This window comes from Sminthopsis crassicaudata, chromosome 3, assembly GCF_048593235.1.
Source record: "Sminthopsis crassicaudata isolate SCR6 chromosome 3, ASM4859323v1, whole genome shotgun sequence".
In the NCBI taxonomy this organism is placed as follows: domain Eukaryota; kingdom Metazoa; phylum Chordata; class Mammalia; order Dasyuromorphia; family Dasyuridae; genus Sminthopsis; species Sminthopsis crassicaudata.
The window spans coordinates 406622271-406643775 of NC_133619.1; the positions used below are offsets into that span (position 1 = coordinate 406622271).

Sequence of the window (21505 nt, forward strand, 5' to 3'; positions counted from 1 at the left end):
AAACCCTGCTACTGTCTCTCTAGTGTAGTACTTACACAGATTCCTAAGAATGCAGAGATAACATCAGATGCCTCAAAACTCCAGATAACTGGATAATCCAGACCAATGGGATTAAGAATTCTTTGGTCCTAAGCAAAGATTAATTAATCAATAAAAACAAACCTAACTATTCTAAGTATAAAATTAAAATATGGCCAATTACAGAACCCCATTGAACTCACAGCTACACTAAAAGTCCATTCAAAGTTCATGTTACTATTCCTTTTATTCTACAAAATACAAAGAGAAAATCATGTAATTACCTGCTTTTTGACACTGAATAATCTTATCATGGATGGTGTCTGCCGTTTCAATAAGAAACTTGCTTTCTTGAATCATCTGTCAAAAACAAAAATAAAAGAAATTATTGTTCAGCATCATTAAACTAGATTTTAAAGGTAAAGCACGTATGTGTGTATAAACTATATTTATATATACATGTATATATATATATATGGGTACACTAATCAAAGTTAATATGATTAAGTATAAAATATTTGTCTAATAACTAATATCTACCTACCTTTTATTTCGCGGCCCAACATTTATTTTGTATTTATTTTTAAATAGTTATTCTATGTGTGCCAATATTTGTAAATTTTTGTTCCATTATAGACTTCATTTTTTTGGTCTTTTGTGCTAAACAGTGCTTAGAATATGATAAATAAATGGTGGATTCTTTAATATGCAGGGGTGAGCTGGAGCCAACTCTAACCTCCAACTGTTCTATTTTCAGTGTGATCAATTAGACACTATAAGACAGGGCTTGATTTATTTTTTTGTTGTCTAGGCTTAAGAAAGAGTTAATTCAGATTAAACTTAAAAGTGTGGGTGCATGCATTTTTTGGAGATTTCGTTGTTAAACAGTTGCCAACACACCCCTATATTGCTATGTAAACATTGTTTGAACTCAGTAGGAGTACAAAAGAAAGCTTAATGAGTGAAATCAGCAGCAAACAGGAGATATAGTAACTGTATGCTAATAATAAACACAACAACAATTATAATAAATAATTGGCATTTACATAGTACTTTAATATTTGCAAAGCTCTATACATTCATTATCTCATTTGAGCTTCACAGTCCCAATGACTGATGATATAGTTGAGAGAAAGGACAGATCAGGAGAGGTTGACAATTTACAAAGAACATTTTATGGAACAAGCAGAATTAAAACTCCAAGAACAATAGGATTTGGAGAAAAAAAGAAAAAAGACTTTTTGTTTGTTTTTTAAGGAAGAGGAAACAGTTTGAAAAACAAGAAGAAGGGAACAAGTATGTCTCATTAAGAAATAGTAAAGAAACATGTCTGATTAAATGAATGATTTGAAGTTCAGAAATGGTGGGAGAGAAGGTAGTATAGAGGGAATGGAGCCAAATTGTGAGATTTCATGCAAGGCACAACCTGAGATGTTTAGACTTTATTATGAGGGCACTAGGGAGCCAGTAAGGAGCTTAGAGGGTAAGACTGGTGGCAAAAATAAAGCAGTGTTTCTAGAAGTGTGAAGGAGCACAATGATTTTGGTTACTGCTGAATTGCAAAATAAATGTTACTAAAAATTCTTAGTGTTTCCTTAGGAAGCTGGAAGAGATAGGATCAAAGGTATAAGTGGCGGGGTTATGATGAACACCTTTTCTAAGTTATAGTAAATCTTTTGGCCCAGATAAATTAAATTCCAGAGTATTGGGGGAAAGACTCTTAAGGATGAGATTACTGAATTAAAGTTAATGATCTCTTTTTGTTGTTCAGTCATGTTCAACCAACTCTTTCTAACTCCAACTAGAGTTTTCTTGACCCCCAACTAGTTTTCTTAACATGGGCATTGGAGTGGTTTACCATTTCCTCCTCAGCTCATTTTACAGATGAAGAAACTGAGGTAAAAACAACTAAGTGATTTTCCCAGGTCACATAGTTATTAGCGATCTAAGGCTAGATTTGAACTCAGGAAGATGAGCGTTCCTGACTCCAAATCCAGTGTTATATTCACTGTACCACTTATTTCTACAGCTGTTCCAATAATCTCTAAGCAATGCTAATTTAAAATTTTGCAGTAAGTCTCCCTGATCTCTACTTCAAGAACTTTAGAAATATTGGTCTTCTAAAATAAGTTTTCACAATTCTAAAAGTCATTAACTTTTAATTAAAAGGAATAATTTGGGTGTAATTTAGGTCTTCTTTGATATAAATCCTCCCTTACTCTTTCTGGATCATAGTTAATGTTTTAGCAGTCTAGGAAAACCTGTTTCTTAATATCTGAAGAGACAGTGTCATGTTTCAGACATTTCAGACATCCTGGCCAAACTTGAACTTAGGATTTTGGTTCCTATTAGACACCAAGATTTTCATACTTTTCTCTATATTTTGTAATCATTTCAGATCATACTGTGCTAAAAGAACTAAAACATATTTGTAAAATGCCAAAAAATGGTAACCATCTGAGTAAAAAGGAGAAGCCCCAGAATTCTGACATTGGACAACTGATTGATGACGTTTAAGCATTAATCCTGTTACTTACTGCAAACAGCAAATTATAATCTTGGCATCACTTTTAGGCATTAAATTAAAAGGTTTTGAACACTTGAAAATGAATGGTGATTAATAGAAGGTAATATTACTAAGAATGTCATACCAAATTGACCTCATTTCCTTTTTTCATTAGGTGATTAGATTGATTGATCAAAAAAAAAAAATGTGCTATGCTTACTATGCTAATATACATTAAAGTTATATTTGAAAAAGTTCATCACATTAACAAAATGGATAATGTATGCTGGATAATTGTATAGATTGGTAGATGTGCCCTGATTAAGAACTAAATCCAAAAATCATTTATGAATGGAATGATGCCATGCTGGAAAGAATCGTCAATGGGTACCCTGGGGCTCTTTTTTGGCCGTCTTAATACTTTTATCAATGACTTGCTTGCTTGAATGGCTTGTTTATGAAATTTGTTGGTGACATGAAGCTAGACAGAATTGAAAATATAGTAAATAACTAACTGTGTATTTAAAAATACCTTGGCAAGCATGAAGAGAGGACTAAATCTGACAAGAGTTAATAGAGGTAAAGGTAAAGCCTGATGCAAGATCTTCATGAATATCAAATTAGGAAAGCACATGCTATAACATGTTAGGATGAAAAAAATAGGATTTTGATTGCAGTCCCAATATGAATCAAACATAATATGCTTGATACAAAAAGCTAAATCAATTTTTGAATGCACCAAACAAATAAAATGTTGGGATAAGTTGATCATTCTACTGTCCTCTTTGCTAATCGTACCACATAGGGAGAATAATTTCACTTCTAGTTAACATACATTTTGTAACATTTTATTTAATAAATATAAGTTTTGTTTCAACATAGCAGACATTACAAGTAAACACTCAAATCAACCCTCTACACTTACACACAGACACACACAGACACATACACATAATATTAAATAAATTTTTGGTACCACATTCTGAATGACATTGACAAATAAATGCATCCAGAGAAAGGTAACCAGAAAAGTATGAAAACTTGAAACTACAAAAAGAATGGAACTAAAGACAATTAGCCTGAGAATGGAAGATTAAAAGGGTTTATAATTATTGTTTTAAAATTCAGTTCAATTTATTTATATAAACATTTATGCAGCTAGGTGACAGTAAAAAAGAGTACTAAGTTCTAAGTTCAAATCTGCTATAAATCATGACTAGCTATGTGAATTTTGGCAAGTCAATTAAACTCTCTCGGTTTCAATTTCTTTATTTATAAAATAAGTTTAATTATATCACCTACCTCAGAGAATTATATTGACAATTAAATGAACCCACACACACATTTATATATATATATATATATATATATATGCATATTTTTTTGTGAGTGTGTGTGTATACACATTTCTGATATACTGACTTCAAGGCACTTATTTCTACATAAGTGACTGGATTGAATGATTCAATGAAGACCATTATCTATTTGATTCTTATTTGGTTAGAAGAGGCATGTAAACATCTATGTGCCTAATGAGCCTCATTATTAATGATTAATAATTGATGTATTTCTATTAGAAGTATAAAATCTAGAACTGTCCATTCAGAATATTGTAGAGCCTCATGGAGTAGAGCCATGTTCACTCAGAAGAATTGGGCCTGTTCTCACTGATGATCTGAACACTTTTGGAGTACTATATCCAGTTTTGAGAGATATAGACAAACTTATAGGATAAAGAATGTTTACACTGAGCTGAATAGACAATCCATCACTCTTGTTCAGCATAGATTTATTTAGCAAAGACTCTGAAAATAGACAATGGCTGGGTGAAGATTGCACAGGCATTAAACCTTGGATTGTCTTTGGAAAAATGACATAGTTCTTTTAGTGATAAGCTTCTCCCTTAAAAATGAAAGGATTTTATTATTTTTGTAGCAATGATCTGCTGATAATGTTTATTGCTATAAATCATGGAATATTGTAGTCACAAGAGAATTTTATTTGAGGTCACCTAGAGGGCAATGAAGAGGCATATGGTGGGCAGGAGTAGGCTGCAGTGCATAACAAATAACAAATTACTAAGAAAAAAATAGTGATATAAAAATATCTCCAGAAAAATGTGTGACAAGGAAGAAAAAAATGAATTAAATATGTAGAGAAAGATAGAAATATTTAATGGAGTCTTTAAGATCTGTTGTTACCTCAAAAAGACTAAGAAAATAAGAATAAGGCCCCATAATTATAAGTGAAGATATACAGTGGTAGGTTTATAAAAATAAATGGACAAGAATAATAGAGGGCAGCCATATGTGGATTGTAATTTGAATCAAAGAAAATATTTAAGCAATGAGATCACAGACCCACTGAAATATTAAGAATGCCCAGAACAAGGTAGTTGATAATCCTATTATTTAGACCTGCTCCATGAAAGGCAGACTTAAAGAAATATTAACTTTCAAATACCTACGGAACATATCATGATATTGGATATTTATGACTTAAAACAAATAGCTAACACTTAATAGTACTTGCCATTATCTTCTTTGATCCTTACAACAATCTTAATAGGTAGATGATATTGATATCTCCATTTTGTAGATAAGGTAAACAAGACCAAAAGAAATTAAATGATTTTTCTAGGTTCACACAACTAAGAGGTATTAGAAGAAGGGTTTTAATTCAGTTCTTCCTAGAAGTAGCTAGTACATAATGAATAGAGAGCATTGGGCTTGATGTTTAAAAGATTTGACTTCATATCTTGTTTTAGTTATTTACTACCTGTGTGACTCTGAAAAAGTTACTTAATCTCTGTCTTCCTCAATTTTCTCCGCTGTAAAATGAGATTAATCAAATTTATTGAGAAGATCAAATGGAATAATATTAATAAAGCATTCAGCCCAATAGTGGACATTTAGTAGAAATATAATAAATATTTATTTCTTTCCGGATAAATTCATTATTCCACTTAGAATTCCTTCAGCAGCTTCTAAAAGTGGCTAACATAAAGCCAGAACTAGTTTCTTATTGTTCATTATTTTCTACATTTATAATTTTGAAATTATAATTTATTTCAAGGGCTATTTGTTACGTTTCACTCATATTTTTAAAAACGTTTTATAATTTTCTGTAGCAAATTTTAAGAAGACTTATTCTGAAAAGGGTTAGTAGCTGACATGTTTTGGTGAAACATAGATAAAGGAAATATTTCTTCTCAAAGAATGTCCCAAAGTTTCAACCATATGACAAACAAGTAACATATTGTAGATTTTTGGAATCACAGAATACAAAGGTGGATGAAACAAATATCAAGCCCTGCTATATGATTCTAGAGAAGGAGAAACTGAGGCCTAGGAAAGCAAAATTACATACCTAATAGTGCTTTTATTTTTAAAAAAATATTGAAAAAACAATTTTAAACATAAAAAGATTGACTTGAATTATGTGATTTGCCTCAAGTCATGCAATCAGTGGTAGAGAGACATTATACATACATACATACATGCATACATACATGTAGGTATGTGTGTGTGTGTGTATATATATATATATATATATATATATATATATATATATATATATATATATGTATATAGGGCCTAGGTCTTTTGAACTACAAACCCAATATTACTTATACTGTATATTTTAATTCAATTTCCCTTCTGGTAAGACGTGAATTCCTTTGAGAGCAGAAAGTGCCTCATTTTTTGTATGTTTCTCCAGATCCTAACACAGTGTCTGAACCATAGTGAATTTTATATATATACATATATATATATATATATATATATATATATATATATATACACATACATATATATATATATATAGCTTTATTGACTGATCCTTTTCTTTACTCACAAGAAAACTAATATATGAATGTTCTATTTTTGTATCAGAAGTAAGAAGCAATATGTAGAAGTTGAAATGAGGCAAATTTTGATTTGACATTAGAGAATACTTCTTAAATAGGGAATAGGTAAAATGGGTTGCTTCATGACAGTGTAGGATCTCCCTCTTTGGAGGATTGCACATTGAGACTTCAGTATGTCCTAAATGGATCTACTAAAGCGGGTTCCTTTTAAAGATAGTATAAATCAGATGATTATTGAGGTAACTTGCAATTCAAAAATTCTGAGATTCTGTGGAAAGGAAGCTTGAAGTATCATCTAGTCTATCTCTCTTTATTTGGAAACAACCAAAACTAAACGATTTCTGCCAAATGTAAATCTATTCTCTTTTTAAAAAGTTATTCTAAACTTATTTTGGAAAGAAGCCATGGCTTCATTTCAAATCAGTTTTCTTTTGGGTTGCCCTGAGGGCAATTAAATTTATTGTTATTAATGAATTTCTGGTACACAAACACTGTCAAATTTCCCTTCTTAGAACTAAATATCCTGTATTTCTTTCACCTTTCTATGTAGAGTCATTCTTTAATTCCTCAATCTGCATTACACTTCTCTTTCCTTCTACCTCTCAAGTTTTCCACATCATCTGAAATTGGATAAAATATTTTGGTTCAGGTTTCATCTACATTCCACATAAAAGGGATTATTTCCCATATCAATATTGTTATGTGTGTTTTTTAAAATCCAAATGTCTTTACCATTTTTGTCCAATAGTAAGACACTTCTAATGGCAAAATTTTTAGCTACAATTTTATATAGTACTTAATTCCATATCTCATATCTGTACAGAAGGTAGCTCAGCATAACAGCTCAATTTTAAGTCAAAAAGATGGGTTCACTTGCTGCCTGTGATACTTATTGAGTATCACTTTTCTTCTCACTGCTCAATTCTCTAGGTTCATATCGTAAAAGATGATGATCTTCACTGATAAAGGGAGAGTTTCGCTCACAATTTTCTACACAAATAACATCACAGATGAAGAGATAGGAAGACACCACTATTTGTTATTTAGTTATATCAGTTATGACCAGCTCTCCTTGATCTCATTTGGTGTTTTTTGGGCAAAGATATTAGAATAGTTTGCCACTTTCTTCTCTAGCTCATTTTTCAGATGAGGAAAACTTGAGTTAAATAGGGTTAAGAAAATTGCTCAGGGTCACACTAGTAAATATTTAAGGCTGATTTGAACTCATGAAAATGAGCCTTCCTTTTTCCAGACTTGGAGTCACTACTGGGCCACCTACACATAAGATTGTTTAGACTATTTGATTATTTCTCCCGTGTATGTGTGTGTGTGTGTGTGTGTGTGTGTGTGTGTGTGTGTGTGTGTGTGTCTGGGTGTTAGAGAGTGAGTATGCAATTTGCATTTCTTATGTCCTAAGATATGAATGGGTCAAATTTAAATTCTGTATCTTTCTTTGAAGGATAACAGTTCAGGGAAACATTTTTACATTCAAAGATTCTGGGGGCAGCTAGGTGGCACAGTGGATAGAGCACCAGCCTTGAATTCAGGAGGACCCGAGTTCAAATGTCTCAGACACTTAACACTTCCTAGCTGTGTGACCCTGGGGAAGTCACTTACCCCCAGCCTCAGGGAAAAAAAAGAAAAAAAGAAAAAAAACAACAACAACATTCAAAGGTTCTGATAAAGGACTCATTTCTAAAATATATAGAGCATTGACTCAAATTTATAAGAATCCAAGCCATTCTCTAACTGATAAATGGTCAAAGGATATTAACAGACAATTTTCAGTTGAAGAAATCGAAACTATTTCTAGTCATATGAAAATGTGCTCAAAATCACTATTAATCAGAGAAATTCAAATTAAGACAACTATGAGATACCACTACACACCTTTCAGATTGGCTAGAATGACAGGGAGAGATAATGACGAATGTTGGAGGGGATGTGGGAAAACTGGGGCACTGGTACATTGTTGGTGGAACTATGAATGGATCCAACCGTTCTAGAGAGCACTTTGGAACTCTACTCAAAGGGCTATAAAACTGTGCATACCCTTTGATCCAGCAGTGTTTCTACTGGGCTTATATCTCAAAGAGATCTAAAAGGAGGGAAAGGGACCTGTATGTACAAACATGTTTGTGGCAGCCCTTTTTGTAGTGGCTAGAAACTGGACACTGAGTGGATGCCCATCAGCTGGAGAATGGCTGAATAAATTGTGGTATATGAATGTTATGGAATATTATTTTTCTGTAAGAAATGACCAACAGGATGAATACAGAGAGGCTTGGAGAGACTTACATGAACTGATGTTGAATGAAATGAGCAGAACCAGGAGATCATTATACACAGCAATAACAAGACTATACGATCAATTCTGATGGACATGGCTCTCTTTAACATTGAGATGATTCAAACCAGTTCCAATACTTCTTATTTATATTTAACTTGGAAGAATGGCATAGTCAATTTAGGGGCTTAAGCCATAAAAGCGCATAATATGACATCACTTTTGTAATGCCATTTCTTTGTTCAACAACCTTCAATAGTTCCCATTTTTGAACCAGCTGTTAAGGCTCTATACAATCTGAGCTTTATCTTAATTGTTCAACTTTATTTAACACTACTCATCAATACATAACCCCCTTTTCCACAGTAGACAAAGTTAAGGAAACAGAAAATGATTATTTTCAGCCTGCATGACTGTTTATATTGTGCTTGCTTTCTCTTGGAATCCCTTCTTTTATATAATCAGACGTTCTAGTTTACTCATTCTACAAATTGTCACCTTTATTCCTATCTATGCCATAAAAATCTTTCCTGATCTCTGCAGAGTAATTTTCAGAGAATCTCAGAATTGGACCAATAAGAAGAAAAAGCCTTAGCTTTTCTAGTCACCTAATACCTAAACAGGAATTACCTCTACAATCTCATTGACAAATGGATAATCTGTCTTTGCTTGAAATCCTCTAGTGAGGTCATATCAAGAAGATTAATCCATTATCCAATAAGAAGGTTTATCCTTATATTGACCCAAAACATTCCTCTCTGAAACTTACCACTCATTGCTCCTAGTTATAGTTTCTGAGACCATCCAAGACAACCTAATTCTTCTTCCACATAACAATCCAGCAATGACTGACTATACCAATTATTCCATTTCCTTCCTACATTCCATCATAAACTTTGTTTTATCAAAACTAAGCACCCCCAGTTCTTTCATGTATCTTCACCCTGTCTTCTGGATATATACGCCTTATCCAGGTCATTCATAAAATGTGACAACCAACACTGATCATAGATATTCCAAGTCTTATCTGTCCAGAGCTAAATATAACAGAACTATCATTTTCTCATTCTGAAAAGTAGGTTTCTGTTTTTTACTTCCATTTCCTGACATTAAATTATATTTGGCTTTCAGTATGTGAAAAACACACAGGTGTTTTGTTTTTTCACATGAATGAGATCACCATGCTTCTCTCTTTTATGACAAAAGTAGAACACTTTTCATTTGTCACAATTAAGATTGTCTTAAACAATTTAATCTATCATCCACATATGTCAAGAGTACTTTGAACCTTCATTATGATATCAATTAGCAATCCTCCCCACTTTCTGTCATTTGATATTCATGCTACCTAGAATTTTATTCAAAATATTGATAAAAAAAAGTTAAACAGAAATCTATCAAGGAGAAAATCCCAGGAAAGACACTAATTCATTCATCACCGTCCTTTGGATCTGGTCATTCAACCATACAGAAGGAACATTGATCCATTAACTAACTATGAGAATTCTTAGGTGTGATTTTAAATTAATTTTCATCCTGTTAGAAATAATGAATTAAATAAGACGTTAGCTCCATAATTTGTTTAGGAATGAATAAGAGAAAATATTAAATAAAAATTTTTCTTTGCATAACATGTAGCAAAAAAATCCTGACAAATATGGTGCTTTAAGGTTTGCAAAGCATTTTTTGTGCATTACAACACCTATTGAATACAGACAGGTCAACCTTTATCCTGTTATATATTCTTTTTGGATCCAAAACATAACAGATATTTTTTTTTAAATTGCAAAGTAGATATTTATAGGCCATGAACTAAAGAAAAACCTCTTTGTAGTATTGCTTTGGAGATATGTTATATTGAATCTCCATTTGTTTTGAGCGAAATATTCTTTTGTAAGTAGTATATTTCTTATGAACTAAAATCCAATTGCCACATGGAATCACCCTTGCTTGCTTGTTTCCAAATGTCTCTTAGGTCCCCAGTGTTCAAGTAATACTGTTATCCAATAGAAATTTTTGCCAACTCTGAAGAGCTTTCATCAGCTCCATTACACAGTGTCAAATTGATTTTGTCAAGAGTCATCTGGTAAGGGTTAGAGGAAGTAGAGATGAATAGTAGTGATTGGTGACTCACTGCTGAGGGGTAATGAGGCAGCTATTTGTTGCCCTGACAATAGTAATAGACAGTTCTGCTCTCTTACCAGGGCATGCATCCAGAAAACCTCCCCAGAGGGGAAAGAGGAGAATCAGAGAAAGGATAAGACCACTTCCCAAGACAGTTAGGACCATGATAATGGACAAGAGATAGTGGATATATCTACTCAACTCTAATTTTGTTATTTTCTCTACTAAGAAGACTCATTTTCTGATGGAAAATAATAGAACAAAGGAGTTAAATCCAAAGTCAAGTGGGAAAGATTGTAAGAGAGCATTAAGGTGCCCTTGAGTTCAAGTCACTATTAGACCATTAAAAAAAAAAATACTGGCAGATGCTATTGCTGAGCCACTGTGAATGACATCATAGAGATTAAGAGGTGTGCCAAAAGACTGAAGGAGGACAATGATTTCCCTATTTTCAAAAGAGGAAAGAAATAGTAAGCTTGACTACTTTTTGGAAAAATATATAATATATATTAAAGGAATGGTTTGGGGATCATTTAAAAAAAAAAGAAAATAGGATCAAAAAGAACCACCAAAGGTTATATAAAATAGACCAGGACAGACTAATTATATGTTTTTCTAATAGGTTTATTTGAAAAGACCAAAGAAATGCTATAATTTACCTGTATTTTAGCAAAGATTTGAGAGTCTTTGATGTTATTATTGGGGACAAGATGAGACCAAAAGAATAATTCCATGTTTACTTAGAAGGAGATCATTAGAGTGGTACCCTAGAACCCAAGTTTGCTCCTATGCATAGAACATGGTAGATGCTTAATAAATACTTGTTATTATTTTTGATCAATGACTTAGATAAACCACAAATGCCATACTCATCAGATTGGTAGATGGCATTAAAGGTATCACCAATATAAACTTAGATAGAACTTGGCTGACTACTGACAAGTTTTTTTGTGTGTTTTTTTTTAGTCAGTTATCAATATTATTTGGGGAGCAAAAGACCTTGGAATCATGTTATAGATGACAAGTTGTAACAGTTTCTTGTCTTATTGCACAGTGCCTGCTCAGGAGAAAACTAAGCGGATGTTTAGAAAACTTCATTGTGGTTTTTTTTCACATTTATTTATCTAAACATCTGTTGTGTGTTTTACAAGGTATCTTTTTAAAGAAGGGTAACATTCTGCAATCTAATTAGCTCTCTTACTAATTACTGCTGTGCCATTTGCTGCTTTGGACAATTTAAAAAACTACTGGCTATACAGTCTTCATCAATGAAATATCTTGAACTATAAAAAGGAAAAAATTGCATATGACAATGCAAGAAGGCAATAACTAGAATATTAAGCCAAATCAAATAAGATGAAATGTAACAGGGATATGGATATAAATATAGATAGATGACAGATAGATAGATGTGTGTATCTAAGAGAGAAAATGTTAAAATCAGGTTCAATAAATTAATTTTATAATTACAAGTTAGAAGATAGACAATATTTTGAAAAAAAAATGAATTTTCATATTCTACAATTTCAAATGAGTCAAAAGTGAATGGATTAAATTAATGATCAATCAAAAACCATTTATCAATTGTTAGCTATATGCAGAACACTGTGCTAAATGCTTAGACTATAAAGTCATACAAAACCAGAGTCATAGGTGTTCACATTCTAATGAGAAGACAGAATATAGATAACCAGATACAGATAAGACACATACAGAGTAGATGAGAGGTAATTTTAGAGAAGACCACACTAGCAGATGGGAGGACTAGGAAAGTCCTTTTGAGCTAAGACTTGAAGGAGGGCATGGGAACTAAGAGACAAAATGTGAGGAGGGAAAATATTTTACAAGCATGGGTACAGCCAGCCATTACAAAGGCATGGAGTCAGAAGATGGAATTTATGCAGCAGTAACCTCAAGTGGTCCAGTGGAAATCACCTTAAGAGGTATCCAGTATCCAGGATCAAAGAGATTCCACTGCATTACCAGTCAAACCACAATTGGAGTATTATAGTTCTAAGTGACACATTTCAGAAAGGATAAGTTGAAGAATATACAAAATTAGTGATCAAGTTTAAAAAACCGATCTCAGTATTTATGGAAATTGGCTTTAAAAATGGAGATGTTTAGCTTGGCAAAAGAAAAACAAAAGGGCATAATGGCTCTCTTTCAAATGTTTTCAAAGTTATCATGTGGGAAAAGAATTGAATTTGCTCTACTTTTCCCTCAGGAAAAAAAAAAACAGGAGCAATTAATACAGAGAAATAGATTTAGGCTCAGTGTAAGGAAAAATAAGAAGCAGGTTTTCCTCACTGAAGTCTTCAAGCCAAGGCTAGATGACTATTAGTCAGATACATCTGGAACTTCTAGAATTCCAGCCCCAAAGAATCCATCCAATTCTAATACATTAGGATGGTGGGAGCTAGAACTTGAATCTTTGGGTTGTGGTTCTTTGTAATTGATGCATGTCAATAAATTATTGTTTTATTTACAATGTTTTTTTTTTCCCCACTTGCCCCATTGTTATCCTCTGAGTCAATTATTTTGTGTATGATTTACACTAATATGACATACTAAGGAAAACTAATATTCCTGAGTGAGGAAGAACTGTTTTATTTGTTCAGTTGGAATTCAAAATATTTTGATAAAATATATTTGTACTTTTAGAAGACCAACTTTTTTTGCTTTGAAAAACTATATTTTTTTGCCCATCCTTGTAATTAAATTGGTGTAGGAAATTCAGGATAAGGGAAATCCCTCTACCAATGCAGATTGGTAGTTTTATAGCCCTGGTTCCCTGGAGAACTCATAGAATAATCAATTTTTCCAGAGTTATACAAGCAATATATGTGAGAATTGGCACTTCAACACAGCTGGGATTTCACAGTGACATTGCCCTTTCTTCTTATCTCTGATTCTTAGTATCACTTGGGAACATAATACCTCTCAGAACTATGGAGTAACCCCAAACTCTTGAAAAATTATTTCCTTCTGCTCAAAAAACCTTGGTTAGGAAGGCCATATGGAATATCATATTGCTTCCATTGGGGGAAAAAAAAAGCTAGCTGTTATTTATATAGTGATTTAAGGTTTGCAAAGGGCTATACAAATATATTATTTGATCCTCATGTCAATCCCAAGAAGCAGATGATATTATAATCCCCATTTTATAGATGAGGAAACTGAGGCATAGAGAAGTGAAGTAACTTATTCAGGCTCACATAGCTACTAAGACTGACTGCAGGCCTGGAGTATTATTCATTGCATAATCTCTTTGCATTAGATAGCAATTAACTCAATTTGAGAGTTTTCTAGTAATACTCATTTCCCAGTTCCCTTTAATAGACAAGGTAAAATATTCAGGTACATTAGGTCAATGTATTATAAATTGTTTTTATTTGTTCTATATCTTCAGAAATTCTCTTACTTCCACCACAGTAAAACTTTAACTTCTACCTTAATGTTCAAGAATATAGTCTAGAAATCATCTGCAGAAATTGCTTTGAAGTTATTTTTTTTACAGCTACACATGTTCTTTAACCACTTTGATCTCTGGCTAATTTACCCAAGACATTCTTGATTCAATAAATAGTCTGTATATTAATTCAAATACAGAAAATCACAAGGAAGCCACAAGGGTTCCCTGGCCATACATCAAGAGACATCCTATACTTCATCTAACAGGGCAGAAATCAAAATGTCAGCCTTTAAAGATGAAAAAAAATAAGGAAAGTCATTCAACAATATTTATAAACATTCTTTATAAGCCAGCAAATCCACTGTGCCTTGTCTTATTGGTTGCAATTGAAAGGGGGGAAAATGAGATCATAACATCTGAGGAAGTCACATTCAAGTCAGGGAGAGAAAACATCATTTGCTTCATTTTTATGTTTCATTTTATGTTTTATGTTGTTAGCATAGGATAAAGGTCTCTGTAGCATGGAGGAGTTTTTGTTAGACTTGGAAGAGGGCTAGAATCATTATCTTTAGGGAAATCTGGGTAAGAGAGGGAAGGAGTAGGTTATATTCAAAGTAGAATAAATAGATGATAGAAGAACAGATGATTGGTAGATAATTGATAAACATGTTGATAAATAGATGATTGAAAGATAGTAGATAATTGATAGTGTTTATGCTAGGTATAATTACAGGGATACTTAATTAAGGTCCAATTACAGGGATACTTAATGTTAAAAATCATATAGATACATTATGCACTATGCAGAAAGAATTTTTTCCTATGAAAAAAATAGATTTAACCAAGATTAAATCAGACAAAAAGGAAAAGTAGAGAATGATAGTTTGGCAGCAGGGTATTCTTAAGAATAATTCCAATGCATTGTAAGTCTTGTATAATTGAGCTGTGTTTAGAGCATGCATAGATCATCTTTCTCAATGATTCACACACTAGAGTTATATAAAGCTAATCTGAATTTTTCTACCATAAGAAATTCAAATTGTTGTAAATTCCCAAGAGGTTCACAATTATAGGAATTATTATTGTTAAAAGAAAACAACCATATGCAATCTTGAATTGCTACTCTTTATGTATATGCATGGTTTCTCCATGTAGATTATGAGTTCTTTCAGTAATTTATATGTGAAATTATTATCTAACTCAGGGGTCCTTTATCTGGTATTTCAAAATATTTTGATAATTATATTTCAATGTAATTGGCAACTTGGTAATGCTATATATTTTATTTTATAGATTTATAAATCTGAAAAGCATTCATGGATTTTACCAAACTATTGAAGGAGTCCAACACACACACACACACACACACACACACACACACACACACACACACACACACACACACACACACACACAAAGAGAGAGAGAAAGAAAAAGACAGAGAGAGTGTTAGGATTACAAGGTGAGAACTCAGGTTGTCTGGACAGTGACAAGGTGAGAACTCAGGTTGTCTGGACAGTGACAAGGTGAGAATTCAGGTTGTCTGGACAATTACAAGGTGAGAACTCAGGTTGACTTGACAGTTCTTTGGCTCAGACCTTTGGTTCGGGCCTTTAAAGGGAGTTTACACCTTAGGAATTCTAAGAGGAGCAAATTCATTGGTGGAATTATTCTCACATGCCTATTCTCTAGGAGGATAAAAGAGGGGCAGCATTGGGTCTGAGAGAATCGACTCTGGGATAGAGTTTTGACACCAGGCAAGCTGAAAGGAGACCAGTCTGATTTGGGGGAGAACAAGAGCTGGAGGAGATTCAGAGCTCCCAAGAAACCTATGCACAAAGGAAAAGATTTTACAGATCTCCTCCCAGAGAAGGATTATAATTGAGCAATTCAAGAACATTACAAGAGAGAAAGAGGTTTAACAATCCCAGACCTAACTGATCTGCCTGCCTCCAAATTCTCCAATAATCTTCCTAAACAAACAAACAAAAGCAGGGTGATTTTATGAGCTCCACTCAAAAATCACTTGAGTAACTTCCTATTGATCTTAGCCTGGAATTTAAGATCCTCCACCATTTGGTTCAATCAACTTTTCATTCATTCAGTAATCATTTATTAAACATTTACCATTTGTTAGGAACTGTCCCCAAGTATTACAAATACAAAGCCAAAAAAAACCGAAACAGTCCCTATCCTTAAAGTGTTATATTATTTTGGGAAGAAACATGCACATAAAAAATTAAAGATTATATCAATACATAAATACAGTTTCTTGGAGAAGGGTACTAATAACTGCAGAAATTAGAAAGGCTTACTCCAAGTGATGGTACTTGAGCTGAGATTGGAAGGAAGCAAAGAATTCCCTAGGGGACAGGAAGGTAGCTCAGTGGATAGAGTGCTGGCCCAGGATCATGAAGACCTGAATTTAAATGTGGTCTCTGATACTTAATACCTGTGTGACCCTAATCAAGTTGCTTTATTCCACTGGTGAAGGAAATAGCACACTACTTTAGTGTCTTTCCCAAGAAAACTCCAGCATACTATACTCCAAAGGGTCACAAAGATTCTGACACAATTGAATGACCGAACAAAGATTTGATGAAGTGGATTGGAGGTGAAAAAGAAATATTTCACACATAGGGATTACAATATCATGCTCAGGGAAAGTTGTATATAGAGAGAAGAGTCAATAGGCGGGGTTAGAAAAATTTCAAGCATTTAATGGATTATTTGATTTTCAAATGCAAACTCAAAACAAGCAAAAAAACCCGGTAAATATGAAAGAGAAATCTTAAGGAATTCAATAAGGTTAAACTTATCCTTGAGAAGAGGATAGTGTAATTTTAAAGAACTTTTTCATTATTACGGCAATATACATAGACAGAGGACATGGGTATGAATTAATTATGACGGGATGGTTTAGAGATAACCCTCCAAAATAAAAATAAATGTGAAAAACAAAGATACATTCAGATTGGAGGAGGAGAAAGATAGAACAGGATAATTTATCTGACATAAAAAGAAGCAAAAGAGTTTTAATAGTGAAGGAAAAGATGGGGGTGAGAGTGGCAGATAGCACTTACCCTTATCATAATTGTCTCAAAGCAAAAATAATATATATTCTCATTTAAGTATGTAATCTATCTAGCCTATATAGGGAAGTAGGAGGGGGAAAGGATAAGAGAAAGAGAAGGGCTGATAGAAGGGAGTGAGGATTGGGAGAGGCAAAGGTAAGAAGCAAAAACACTATTGAAGAAGAATAGAGTGAGAAGGGAGAGAGAGAGATGCTAAATCAGAAAAAGTAGGATGGAGGGAAATATACAGTTAAAAATCATAACTTTGAGCATGAATGGAATTTACTCACCTATAAAACAGAACTGGAAAAATTACATGATTTGTACATAAAGGATAATACCATAAGCAAATTAGGGGAACATAAAATAATTAAGCTGTCAGATATGGGTAAGGGAAGAATTTGTGACCAAAAAATACATACAAGATATAAAATAAATTTTATTTAATAAATTATTTAATAAAAGCATAAATACGATTGCAGTAAATTAAAAAGTATTTGCACAAATAAAACCAGTACAATCAAGGTAAAAAGGAAAGCAGAAAATAGGAAGAGAAGATTTTTATAGTAAGTTTCTCTGATAAAAGCCACATTTCTCAAATATATACAGATTTGAATTCATGAACTTATAAATTTATATTATATAATATAAATTTATAAAAATACCAACAAAAATAAGATTAAAAGGGAAGTACAAAGCTGGGAAACAGTATTTCTGATAAATGTCTCATTTCTAAAATATATAAAGAACTGCATCAAATTTATAAGAATGCAAGTCATTCCCCAATTGACAAATAGTCAAAGGATATGAACAATTTTCCAATGACAAAATCAAAGCCATTTATAGTTATATGAAAAAGTGCTCTAAATCACTGTTGATTAGAGAAATGCAAATTAAAACAACTCTGACATACCACCTTACACCTCTCAGATTGGCTAAGATGGCAGGAAAAGATAATATTAAATGTTGGAGGGGATGGGAAATGAGAAATCTGGGACATTAATATATTGTTGGTGGAACTATGAATGGATTCAACCGTTCTGGAAAGCAATCTGGAACTATGCCCCAAGGGCTATAAAACTGTGCATACCCTTTAACTCATAAATGCCATTACTGGGGCTGTAGCCTAAGGAAATCATAAAGGAGGAAAAAGGATCTACATGTGCAAAAATGTTTTTAGCATCTCTTTTTTTGGTAACAACAAATTGGAAAGTGAGTATATATGTCCATCAATTAGGGAACGGTTGAACAAATTGTCATATATGAAGGTAGTAGAATATCATTGTTCTGTAAAAAATGATCAACAAGTTGATTATAGAAAGGCCTGGAAACATTTACATGAACTGATGCTGAGTGAAACAAGCAAAACCAGGAATACAGTATACACAATAAGAGCAAGAATGTGTGATGATCAACTATGAAAGGCTTGGTTCTTCTCAGCGGTTCAGTGATGCAGAGCAATCCCAATAGACTTTGGACAGAATATGCCATCTGTATCCAGAAAATGATCTAAGGAAACTGAATGTAAATCAACACATGCTATGTTCATTTTTTTTCTGGTTTTTTTTTTTTTAATCTCTCCCATGGTTTTCCCTTTTGCTCTGATTTTCTCTCCCAACATGATCCATAAAGCAATGTGTATTATTAAAAAATATACTTTAAAAAAACTACCAGAAAAAATTATAGGAATACAAGTCATTCCACAATTGATAACTAGTCAAAAGATATAAACATTCAGTTTTAGCTGAAGAAATCAAAATTACCTATATTCATATAAAAATGCTCTCAATCACTTTTGATTAGAGAAATGTTTCACAACTATCAGATTGGCTAATATTACAGAAAAGAAAAATGACCAATAGTGTTGGGGATAGCAAAATTAGAGCACTAATACATACACTGTTGGTGGAGTTGTAAACCAATCCAAACATTTTGGAGAGCAATTTGGAACTATACTTAAAGACTTATAAAACTTCATACTTTTGTCCCAGCAATACTACTACAAGGGATGTATTCCAAAGAGATATTTTTAGAAAGGAAGAGAACCTATATCTATAAAAATATTTATAGTAATTTTAGGGGATTGTTGGAAATTGAGGGGAAGCCTATCAATTGGAGAATGGTCGAACAAGTTGGGGTATATGATTGTGATGAAAACACTGTTGTACTATGAGAAATGATAAACAGGATGCTTTCAGAAAAACCTGGGAAAATGTATATGAGCTAATGCAAAATGAAGTAAGCAGAACAGAAGTACATTGTACATAGTAACAACAATACTAAACAATGATCAACTGAATGACTTGGTTATTATCAGCATAATAATAATTTAAAACAATGAAATGGAAAATGCTATCTACCTCCCAGAGAAAGAACTGATAATGTCTGAGTACAGACTGAAACATATAATTCTTTAAACTTTTCTTGTTTTTTTTTTGTTTGGGAGGGGGGGAGACTGTGTTTTGTTTCACAGTGTGACTAATAAGGAAATAAGTTTTTCATGACTACATGTATAACCAAAATCAAATTGTTTACTCTCTCAATGACAAGAGACGGGAGGAAGGAAGGGAGAGAATTGAGAATCCCAAATTTAAAAAAAATAATATAAAAAACCATTGTACATATAATTGAAAAAATATTAAAATAAAAAGGATCATCATAAGGATGATAATATTCATTAATATTTCTGGCTTATAAGGGACTATCTTTTATCTTTCATTTTATATTTAACAATATGTGCCTGTCACATAGTATAAGCATTTGATTATCAGCATAGAAAGGTTGTTTAGCCAAACCTTTTTTTCTGTAGAACTATTTTCATGGTCTTTTGTCCTCTAAGCCAAAGAAAACTATATTTTCTTTTCCATTTATTGAATGTAGTTGCTGTTTTTTCTTCCCAACTATGTGGAAAAGTACAATTTCTGCCAAATCCTGAATTTGTAATGATTGGGATCCAATTTAAGTACCCTAATTGTCACATAGCTAACTCATATTCCTTTATTTTAAAATTGTTTTCTACAACATATTAAGTCTTTGTCTTTCTACCTAGTCTGGCATTAATCATATTTCATAAACAGCCTACAAATTTCTATTCCGCATCATAAAATTAAAGGATAGTCTCTTAAGGGGATAAAGAGAATTCATGAAACTGCTTTAAATCATGCCCATTTATTGAATAGAGACAACTATTATTTTCACACACAACAAAGTCCATGCTTCTACAAAAAGGCATATTGAGAATATCCCAGAAATAAATATTAAAGGAATAAGAGCATGAGGAATACTAACTAGCTTAAAGCAAACACTGTACCTTAGGCAACAAAAAAAGTGTATCACTCGCTTCTTTTGCCAAAATTATCAGCATATTCCTTTTGTCACTCATCAATGTCAGTCAGTAGGTTTTTATTACTTACAATGTGCCCTGGCCTTTGTGCCCTGCATTAAGCACTTAGAGAAAAGCAAAATAAGTCTCTACCCTCAAGGAGTTTACATTCTAAGGAATAAATATGTAAATGACTAGGTATATACTAGATATGCACAGAGTAATAATAACAGCTAGATTTTATCAAATGCAGCTAAGTTACACAAGTGAACAGACTGCCCTGCCTGTAGTCAGAAAATCTGATCTTCCTAACTTCAAATCTGGCCTGAGACACTTAACTACTATATGAGCCTGAGCAAATCACATAATCCTCTTTACCTCAGTTTCCTTATCTATCAAATAAACTGGAGGAGGAAATCACTAACCACTCCAGTATCTTTGCCAAAGAAACTCCAAATGGAGTTACAAAGAGTTTGACAAAAATAAAATGACTGAATAACAACAAAGAATTTATTAAGTACCTAAACATTCCAGGCACTGTGCTAAGTGCTTTATGAATATTGTTTCACTCTATCTTCCCAACAATCCTGGGAGGCAGGTACTATTATAATCATGTTCATTTTACAGTTGAGGAAACTGAGGCAAAGATAAGTTAAACAACTTCCATTGCCCAGTGTAACATAAATAAGCGTCTGAGAGTGAGATTTGAACTCAGATCTTCTTGATTACAAGCCAAGCATTCAATCTGAACTATCCTTCACTATTTAAAGTAGATGGAGAAATGAAAGTTATATTGGGAAAAAAGAATTGGTGATATACTGATGAACAAACTGACAATATTATAGGTATATCTCTTTTTTCTCTTATCAACAAATCCATTCAATATAT

General features: G+C 32.8%; 1 protein-coding gene across 2 annotated transcripts in view; it reads right to left on the reverse strand.

Annotated features, from left to right (window-relative positions):
- PLCL1 (phospholipase C like 1 (inactive)) overlaps positions 1-21505 on the reverse strand; it is a 413553-nt gene that overhangs the window by 61758 nt on the left and 330290 nt on the right. For both annotated transcript variants that reach the window (XM_074302773.1, XM_074302774.1), the window contains exon 4: positions 303-378. In XM_074302773.1, the coding sequence (XP_074158874.1) occupies positions 303-378 (76 nt within the window). The remainder of the gene's footprint in view (positions 1-302; positions 379-21505) is intronic.